The sequence below is a fragment of the Fusarium musae genome, chromosome 6 (genome assembly GCF_019915245.1).
Source record: "Fusarium musae strain F31 chromosome 6, whole genome shotgun sequence".
NCBI lineage: Eukaryota > Fungi > Ascomycota > Sordariomycetes > Hypocreales > Nectriaceae > Fusarium > Fusarium musae.
In genome coordinates, this window is record NC_058392.1 from 1,406,342 (window position 1) to 1,416,681 (window position 10,340).

Here is a 10,340-nt window from a genome sequence, read left to right on the forward strand (position 1 = left end):
TGGAGTACGGAGTACCTTCCTCGTGGAATGGGAAGTCGCGATGGAAGGAAGGAAGGAAGGAAGGTACGCCCCCGATATCTCATGTGTACAAGGGTCTGGCCAAAGGCATACAAGTTGCCGCCCACGGCCCCTCACAAATTTGGTGGCAGTTTGTCCACTCAGAAGTACAGATTTCAGCTGTCCAAGTACCCTTTCGGCTGAGTTCCCCGGACCGTCACGGCAGTTAGGTAGCTACCTTAGGTAGGTACCATCTTTTCCGTTTCCACATGCTCTTCACCTTGGCCTTTTAGCGTCAGATCTTGCCTGCTTTGACGCTGCCTTTAACCTGTGAATCTTCACTCCATCCACCCGAGCCAGGCCGATGGCTACCGAGCTCAACACGGACGATGGCCGTTGTGCGGTCATCGATTGGAAAGGCACGGTGATTGAAATCCCAGTATTGACAAGCTTGTGAAATCAGTTGCTCGCGTAACAAACGATCCGTGTTTGTAGCGCCTTGCTATAAGGGAGCGGGAGCAACGAAAGCCAACTTGACTAAGGCAGGGAGATACCTGATTTTATTGAATATGAGAAAAGAATCGTCGGACTTCAATGTACGGGCTGGTCTCGGCGCACGTCGTACTGAGGTAAAGTACAGTGCGGGTATTGCATTCGACATTCATTTGCAGGGATATCTTCATCTTCCCCAGGTCCGGTGCCCTCACTGACGCGGAGGCGCCCCTCGGCCCTCTTCCGAGGCACGTTACGCCTTCAGGAATTTGATGTGCGGAGCACCAGCTGCTTCAGTGTTAACATCTATATAATTATCTGCCTTGTCCCAATCCTTTTGCTCTTCAATATTAGCTTTCCCAATCATTTACTCTCACCTTGATTGAGACCGAGCGTTTTCCTGAACCCTACACTTGTCTCATTCCAACTTGCGCAAAGTATCAGAGTTACTTACAAGCACCGTCACTGACACCTCATCACCGGAGTCATCTTCGACACGTGAAAGTGCTGGCAACAGTACATAATACCCATCGACCTTTCTCATCTCCTCATCTCACCTCATCCTCCATCAGCCAAAACAAGAATTGCTCTCCATTTGCGATCACAATGGCTTCCATCGATTCTGTCCTTCAGGGTGTTTCCGTTTCTGGCAAGGTTGACGACATCCACCGCAAGATCCTCACACCCGAGGCCCTCGCCTTTCTTGCACTGCTGCACCGTTCTTTTAATGAGCGACGCAAGAATCTCCTTGAGCGCCGCAAGGCTCGCCAGGCCGAGCTTGATCGAGGAGTTCTCCCTGACTTTCTTCCTGAGACTAAGCACATTCGCGAGAACCCTACATGGAAGGGTGCCCCTCCCGCCCCGGGCCTGGTGGACCGTCGTGTCGAGATCACCGGCCCCACAGACCGGAAGATGGTTGTCAACGCACTAAACGCCAACGTCTACACTTACATGGCTGACTTTGAGGGTGAGTCGCTATTCTTGCCATATCTTGAATTATTTCCTCTGTGGGCTGTCAACGACTGTCTATGACTTTAATGGATGTATGATCGAGAGACGATGCAGTCGGCTAACCCTGTAACAGACTCCAGTGCCCCAACTTGGGACAATATGATTAATGGACAGGTCAACCTGTACGACGCCAACCGTCGTCAGGTCGACTTCAAGCAGGGACAGAAGGAATACAAGCTTCGCACCGACCGCAAGCTTCCTACTCTCATTGTCCGTCCTCGTGGCTGGCACCTGGAGGAGAAGCATGTCACAGTTGATGGCGAGCCTATCTCTGGTTCCCTCTTCGACTTTGGTCTTTACTTCTTCCACAATGCCTTTGAGACGCAACGCCAGGGTTTCGGTCCTTACTTCTACCTCCCAAAGATGGAGAGCCATCTTGAGGCTCGCCTTTGGAACGATGCCTTCAACCTTGCTCAAGACTACATCGGTATGCCCAGAGGCACCATCCGAGGTACTGTTCTGATTGAGACCATTCTTGCCGCTTTCGAGATGGACGAGATCATTTATGAGCTTCGTGACCATAGCTCTGGTCTCAACTGCGGTCGATGGGACTACATCTTCAGCGTCATCAAGAAGTTCCGCAACAACCCCAACTTTGTCCTGCCAGACCGTTCGGCGGTCACCATGACTGTTCCCTTCATGGAATCATATGTTAAACTTCTGATCCAGACATGCCATAAGCGTGGTGTTCACGCCATGGGTGGTATGGCTGCACAGATCCCCATCAAGAATGATACTGCTGCCAACGACAAGGCTATGGAGGGCGTTCGCGCCGACAAGCTCCGTGAAGTCCGTGCTGGACACGACGGCACTTGGGTTGCCCACCCTGCTCTTGCAAGCATCGCGACCGAGATCTTTGACAAGCACATGCCAACTCCCAACCAGCTTTTTGTGAGAAGAGAGGACGTTACCATTGGTCAGAACGATCTACTCAACATGAACGTCCCCGGTACTATCACGGAAGAGGGAATCAAGAAGAACCTTAATATTGGTCTCGGTTATATGGAGGCATGGATCCGTGGAGTGGGTTGTGTCCCTATCAACTACCTCATGGAGGATGCTGCCACCGCCGAGGTCTCTCGAAGTCAGCTATGGCAATGGGTCAAACATGGTGTTAACACTGCTGAGGGCAAGCGTGTTGATAAGTCGTATGCTTTGAAGCTTCTCAAGGAGGTTGCTGACCAGCTCGCTGCGTCTGCCCCCAAGGGTAACAAGTACCACCTTGCTGCTCAATACTTCTCTAGTCAGGTCACTGGCGAGGATTATGCCGACTTCCTCACAACGTAAGTCTATCTAAACCCCTGTCTGTCTGGGTCCAGAGTGCTAACTACTGCGCAGTCTTCTTTACAATGAAATCACTCAGGCCGGACCTCCTAGCCCTGCTTCTAAGCTATAAATCAACTTGTATTCCAAAAAGGGTGGATCAAAATAGGCATAATGGATTTATCGAGCGTTTCATGAGTGTGCATAATTCTGGCTTTTTCCAGTATGTTATGGTTTGGGTCATGATATCATTTGTTACTTATACAGCCAAGGACTGGCATATCTACAACAGAAAGAGGTCTTTCTTTTGATGATTCGAAGTTATTGACCAGTAAATCACTTTAATCAAGTCTCATTGTGAATCTTGTTATGAGTAACTTACATGCAGCCTTCCCTCCCACCAAGCTTACTCACCCACTTCACTCAGCACAAGCATCCAACACAAGAACCATATGTCCTCAAGAAGGGTTTTGCAGCTGTTCGGGTCATTCTACATCGCTGAAAGAGGGTTGATCTCGTTCAAATATGTTGGTGGAAAACCATCAACTGTATACTGCAAGCTTTCGGATTCCATAACTCTAGCCATCGTTCATAATGTCCTTAGCAACACTTCGTATGTAAGAAAGCGAGCCAGGGATCCCGGTGAACCCTTTTGTATCAATGACTATATTTGTTTGAAGTTTGGAGCCATCCAGGGTGATATAACGCCGAGTGTCACTGCGTCCCTATACTCGTGTGTCTCATGGCAAGTTATCGTCAACATGACTCTAAGCTTAAGCTTAAACATGCGACAAGACGCATATATTGTCCTGATAAACCACTTAACTGCCCAGTGTATCCAAAGAGAAAACGAACCCCAAGGACAGCCATTGTATCCCATGGCTGTGGTAAGGACATTAGACCTGCGTATCATAAGCCTCCAATGTGATGGTGCCTCCCCATGTCTGTACAGTCGCATCGTAGCTACCTTGCTAGTCACTTATTAAAACTTCTAGAAATGACTGAACTAATAAACAAATAGATTTTGAGATGAGAAGACTGCGTGTCCAGAGACTATGTCTTCCTGGCCTATGCATCTCTACCTTCAAGGAGCGTTGCATGAGAGCAGAGTATGCCTACATAAAGGTCAGCCTATATCATATAGATAGACAACTACCATACCCTAATTTAATATGTTCTGCCAGTTATTTAGAGCAACAGGAGTTTCTAATTCAGGACTGGGACCATCAAAAGTCCCAGCAACCAATTTGTGCTATACCTCGGGCATGGCTCCAGCAGCGGATTATCATAGCCAATAATACAAGTATACAAATGGAAACTGACAGCAATACGGGCTTCTCTAATAATTTCGTCAATTAAAATTACTTTTTTCCTTCTTCATGAAGCAATGTTCGGCCAGTGATGGTTGGTTGCACTGGTGGTGAAGTTATTGATATCATACGTGAGATGACGCCAAAGAAGCAAGCACAAACGCACATAATACCTAGAAAGATCCTTGTAGTATTCCTAATACTTGCCAGTTAAATAAAAGCTGCGGGACTTGGCCACACCCCCTTAGATGTCTCCTCCCGTGAACTTGACTCTCGGGTTACACAACTATCCGCCATCATTGCCAATTCCCGCGACACTAAGCGGAGGATTTATTTCCTGCCGATCACACCACCTTGGTAGTTTCGAGTCGGGAGAGTGCATGGAACTCATCATGTATCCCGAGGTCTGAGTCTGATGTAGTATCACACCGGGAGATTGCAGGCGGGAGGGCTCGGTCTGGGCCGCGAGCTGTTTTCAGGATGCACTTTGAGTCGAGGCAAAAGTTACAACTATTTTCTTCAAGAGGCACCTCCTGTTGACATACACGCAGATTGGCATAGTAGAAGGGCACCTTTTGCCGATATTTGAGTGAGCTTCTTCATCTGCATTGTCACGAATAGGGTTGAAGTCTGAGGCCAGTTCGTAGAGTTTCTAATTCGTGAGTCGGCCAATAGACGGTTTATCAGAGCCTTGCACTAACACCGAAAGTTCATCAACATAAGTTACTTGATAAAATAGGCAGTTACCTGCATTGTCAGCTACTCCTTCCAGCACAGCCAGCGTTACCAAGGGTGAATGGTTGTCTTCGACGCAAGTGAAGATACACAATCACATCCGCGTGGGGATAACAACAACCTATCAATGATCCAATCGGAATAAAGTGAATCAGGTCATGGGGTGTCGCTCTCTCCAATCTTCCTATTACGACACTGGCGAGAGCATTCATTGACCTTCGCCGACCGCCGATATACAAAACGCTACGACGGAAACTTGTCAAGACCAGGTTCCGGATACACAATACCAGCATGCAGAGTCAATACGAGAATAACAAGATGTAAATTTATTGAGAGGACACGCATTCTTGTTTAGTATGGTTGAGATGCAAACAGCGTCTCGTATGCGCAATGTTCCGATGCCCAAATGATCAGCACCCAGAGGGAGTCCCTCGTCCCCGACATCTCGGCGAAAACAAGTCCTGTTGTGAAGATGACACGAACTATCAAGGGACATAAAGTATAGGAAGAAAGAGGGGTGAAAGAGGAACCCAAGTGATCGCCATCACCAGAACAGGCGAGGTACCTCTCAAATGCAGAAGCTGTTGTGGTCAGCCAGCAAGGATAGCTCCGTGCATAACATCGTCCACTCTCTTGCGAACACTCATCTCTCACGGGTACGGGAGCGTCACTATCTGATAATGAGGTACAGCTCAGTCTCGGCCAGAGGTGAGTAGTTCGCCATCGTGCAATCCCCGCTTTGGCTCAGTTCACATCTGGAGTCTGCATTTGGCCACGAACAGCTGCAAGTCTTTGATCTTGTCTGTGCTATGAAACAATCGCATGAATTAAGTTAGCGATGGTTTGGCCAAGTTGGTTTCAAGCTAACTCTTCGCTGCTCGAGCATTGTCTGTCCGTGTTTTCGCGTTGATGTCCGGTGCGAACCCTGTCAAAGAAGATCCATGCGTGCAAATACATACCGTACCTGTGCGAAGCCGAAGCTTACCTACATCTCTGTACTCGGGCCTTTCAGCCTCGACGCCATGTCAGATCCGTGGCTGGCTGTCTAAAACCACATCACCCCATTTTCGACTGTGATCCCACTCGGCCAGACCACGCCCTCGCTTACAAGCTTGAGCACAATGTTTTGGTCTAAAAGTCAACGGAGAAAGCCACTCATGCACACTTCACCTTTCACGAACCATCCATGCTACTCCCGTTCCCATACACACCTCATCGCCTCCCAGATCGGCTGGATTTGCCTCTCCGCGACTCGCTCTTCTGCGCTAGCTCACTGCGCGCCGTTCCAGACTCTAGTGCAGTCTTGTGCGCCTTCATTAGCTACCTACCTATTCTTTACTTGTGTAGTGGCTCGTACACTCAAACGCCCTGGCATAAATGCCTGTAGCGAGTCTGTCCCGCACATGCTTGGGTGCAGCCAGGTGCTGGAGAGGGTCGAAAAAGGCAATAATGGCTTGAGTTAACCTCTTTTCGCCAGTCGGTGGCGAGAGGTTAGTTTCACCCAGTCTTCCCTTGGTGCCAAGCGCTCTGCAGCGCTTTGCGCCTCGACCCGACCAGCATGCTTGACATGTCAACCTCGCCTCACGGTTTCACTCAGGGCCTTATGGGGCTAGATGCTAATCCTGCGGGTGGGCTGCGATAAGCGTTATTTGGCGTCCCCCGGGGGCGACGAGAGCCATCGGAAATGAAGGCATTCCCAAATTATCGAAATTTTGAAGACATCATTAAAGGTTAAGCAAAAGGTCTTAGACAGAAAGCTTGATTGTTATTCCCTCCTGCCCACGTTGCAATCATCCATGAGCAAGCTCTCCTCTTACAATCCCGCGCCTCATTCCTTAACAGAGCCACCCCTTTTCAGCACAGAATTTCATTACAAGGACGTTTCCATTAGTACACCACAGCCAACAAAGAACATATTCTGGTAGAGAGAATACACACATAGTTGTGCTCGGGGGTTAGCCTTCGTCTAGATTCCGGGAGCTTACCTGGTGGCCAGAATCACGGTTAACCTTCCATTCACGGACATCAGAGAAGCTTACCACGATCATTCTACAGGGCCCTATACTTTCTTTCTGAGATATAAGAAAAGTCCAACCCAAGTTTTCATTTAGATAACGTCCCAAGGACTGAAGGGTATCAGCACACCTCGCCAGAGACCTGGTTCTGCCCGGCCCTCGCCCACCGTCAAGCGTTTCGTCCAGTTTCTTGATTAGCAATAATTATTTGAGCACGCCACCCAAACTGGACGACCCCTATGAGAATTAAGGAACTTCGAACACCAGAAAGCAAAGTCGGCATCAGAAGATAGGATAGTTCCATTGCGAAGGCCGGAGATGGGTTGTACTTCTACTCCCATTGTTGTATGCGGAGGATGAGGTATGGCAACATAGAAGTGAAGAGAATACAAACAAGATGGATCTTTCATGTCGTGCAAGCCATGATGATAAATTTGCTCTAAAACGTTAGGCCGGGACGGTGGTCTCGATCCCTCCCCTTCAAATAGATCTCCCAAGAGGTAATTTCTGCAAGGAAGCTTCAGACTACGAACTTGATGGGAGTTGCAGTTGGATTTGGAATCCTCAAGATCTGCGTGATACGGTAGATCAGCGTGTCATTGCATCTAGACCCATCTAGCGGTCTAATGCCTCCTTTTATTCACTGCTGTGTCGTCTATGCTTAGGCCTGGACAAGAGTCCGCCTGCTCAACCGTTTCCTTCACGCCAGGAGCTCCCGAACTTGGATTCCAGTACTGCTAGTTTTAAGGCATAATGGTAGTTTACTGTGGCTGGCTGACCAAATATTCATGCCTAGTGGTCCTCCTCTAGTGTTTGTGTAGGCCATTCCTACTCCGGAACCCATATTCGATAGCTTCGATAACTGAAACCAGATAAAGGCCGCCAGCCAATCGCTGAAAGAGTTCATATTGATAGTCTCGTACACTGGCAAATCAAGAAGTCCCTTGCTTGTTCGCACGGAAGACTGATCCATCGCTCCCTACTTGCCAGGTTACCCACCATCGTGGTGCTTTGCCTTTTTTTGCAGTCATTTGAAGACACCATAGTTCGCATCAAATGTCTCGGTGAAACTCTTCGTGATGTACGTGTTAAGTCAGAAACAATTGCACTACGCACCGTCGCATCCCATCAAGAGACCGCCCTGTTAAGGGCAAAACGCCATTTGGCCAACAAAATATACACATGCGTTGCACAACCGTCATACCTATACATGTTTCCATCCTCTTGAGAGCCCAATTCCGTAATCCTGGTAAAAGTCCCGTCCCGAGCCCGCCTTGTTAATGCCATAATTTGTCGTATAAACACATCAATGAAGACCCGTTGATGGATTCCGCTTTCACCTGAGCTCCATTCCGTATACCTTGACGCCGATATTCCAATCTTTCCGAATCCTGTAGCGCCTATTTTCCCGTGACAAACCTGGCAGACATTATATAATAAGTACTATATGGGAATTTGTTCAAATGCCAGAATGGATGGTAGAGCCATGTGCCTCGAAATAGGCATCCATGATAGCCGCCTGTCCTTATGATAGCCATACTGTTATTTTCTTGAAACCAGGTGGTGAAGTTGTCGTCGTCCCGAAACCTGGGTATCGCGCATTAAAACAATAACTCCTTGAGATACGGATGTATTACTCCCTCTTGATGTCAGGGCTATCGTTCTCCTCTCCACTGCGATCTGCTCCGTTACCATCACCAGAATTCTCGTTGCTCTTGTTTTCGCAACCCTTGACAAGCCGATGTCGCTATAGCAGAGTTAGCAAGTGCCACGGATGTCACAATGGAGCCAGCCTCTTATTGACAGCACAGCCAAATGACTTACCTTCAAAGCATCCTTTCTGGAAAAGCTTTTACTACAAAAATTACAAGGAAAAGGCTTGACTGCCAGATGAATTCGCTTGTGTCTCTTGAGATCATGGTTTCGACTGAACGACTGAATGCATTGATCGCACTTGAAAGGCCGCTCTGACTGTGCTGGTTGGGGTTGGCCTTGCCCTGCGTATAGCATGGTATGCCCATATGGACCCACGGACATCCCTTGGATCATTGACATTTGGCTTCCAGGTTGATGAATGTTGGATAAGACTGATCCTCCCATGGTAGGGAGGGGCTGATAAGAGGTGTATGATCGATAGGAAGCAGGGGGTGCCATGCCAGCACCATGCGGGCCCGACATCGATCCAAGGCCCCTAGGCACAGGGCCGCCATTAGAAGAGGTATGCTGGGTCGGTGAAGGCTGGTGACCATATGGTGGATAGCTAGACGGCTGAGTTGCAGAGGATGTATAGTAGTTCGGTGTGCTGGGGGGCCTCGAGTGCGTATATGAATCGACATGTGCAGATACGCTCGAAGGAGTAGGAGGTTGCGTCGCTATCGAGCTGTGCGAAGTCAAAATTCCACCTTGAGCGTGTTGAGATGTCGAGAGGCCCGGTGGAGTGGTCTGGCCACCTCCGCCCGAGATCGAAGTCTGGAAAGGTTGATTCACTTGATCGTAAGGGGGTGCTGGGAGTCCGTCACCTCCAGTAGCCGGCGACTGAGAACTTCGAGGGTGATTATATTGATGCATTCCGGGACCTTGGTTGTAAATCGGGTGGGTTCGTCCACCGAAGTGCTGTTGGCCAATGGCTGGCTGAGCCTGGGTCGCAGAGCTGACAGTGTAGGAAGAATTGCTTGGTGCAGCCCATGCCGGGGGAAGTTGCTGTGCATATGAATACATGTTGCCTGGTGCTTGAGAACCCTGTGAACTCCCGGTATTGACGCTAGAAAGACTGGGGCTCAGGCCATCACTGGCTCCTGGCGAAGGGGTCAGAATACTGGGCGAAGACGAGATGCGGCGATCTGGGAAGGGACCAGGAACGGGAGAGTAAGACGACGGATATGCACACCCAAACGACTCGCCCTCCCGGGAGCACTGAAAGGACTCTGACGAGTTACCTGGGTAAGGAGAGCAGAAAGGGTATTTAGCCATACTTGGAACATCTGTTGTCGGGGGTGGCAGAGTCATGGCAGGCAGGGCGCCTGCGGCGGGACGCCGTGAAGAGAAACTAGCTCCCTCCATTGACACAGCTCAAATGTTTGCAAGAGTTTTTTTTAACGCTTTATGCGTGGCCTGAGGTAAAAGAATGCCACCGAGGAGCACAAAGGCTTATATAGACGCGGGCCACGAGAAATAGAGGGGAGTGAGTAATTAGAGTTGCTTGCGTTATCTTGATACGTTGACGAGTAAAGTTGTAAAGTTGAAGATGGGCCGAATAGTTCCCAAAAAGTTAAATCTTTGTAAGAGGGGAACTTGAGCAACTCTTGCCTGGTATCGAGGCCGAGTTTGTGTTGACAGAATAACTCTTGGAAAGATATCTTGACACAGCAAAGAGGGATCGTATGCCGCCACTGGTGTGGTGTATCACTGATGCTGCGAAGGAGTGGTGAGTTTTTCGTGCGTATGGTGTAGATATGTGGTGTATAGTATAACTCGGTTGAATACAAAGGTATTGATTGCCCGGATGAAGTTATCTTGA

The 10,340-nt window shown here is 49.0% G+C and overlaps 2 protein-coding genes across 2 annotated transcripts; one reads left to right on the forward strand and one right to left on the reverse strand.

Moving 5' to 3' along the window:
• Window positions 1-1,095: 1,095 nt before the first annotated feature.
• Window positions 1,096-2,896, forward strand: ACU9 (Malate synthase, glyoxysomal; the record flags this gene model as incomplete). The annotated part of the gene is made up of 3 exons (XM_044825936.1): window positions 1,096-1,456; window positions 1,574-2,783; window positions 2,839-2,896. 3 exons carry the CDS (start codon window positions 1,096-1,098, stop codon window positions 2,894-2,896), a joined length of 1,629 nt encoding a protein of 542 aa, XP_044678853.1.
• A 5,560-nt stretch (window positions 2,897-8,456) lies between these two features.
• J7337_008316 (uncharacterized protein) lies at window positions 8,457-9,541 on the reverse strand (the record flags this gene model as incomplete). The annotated part of the gene is made up of 3 exons (XM_044825937.1): window positions 8,457-8,570; window positions 8,648-8,663; window positions 8,778-9,541. The coding sequence occupies 3 exons, from the start codon at window positions 9,539-9,541 to the stop codon at window positions 8,457-8,459; spliced, it is 894 nt and encodes a 297-aa protein (XP_044678854.1).
• Between the last annotated feature and the right edge of the window lie 799 nt (window positions 9,542-10,340).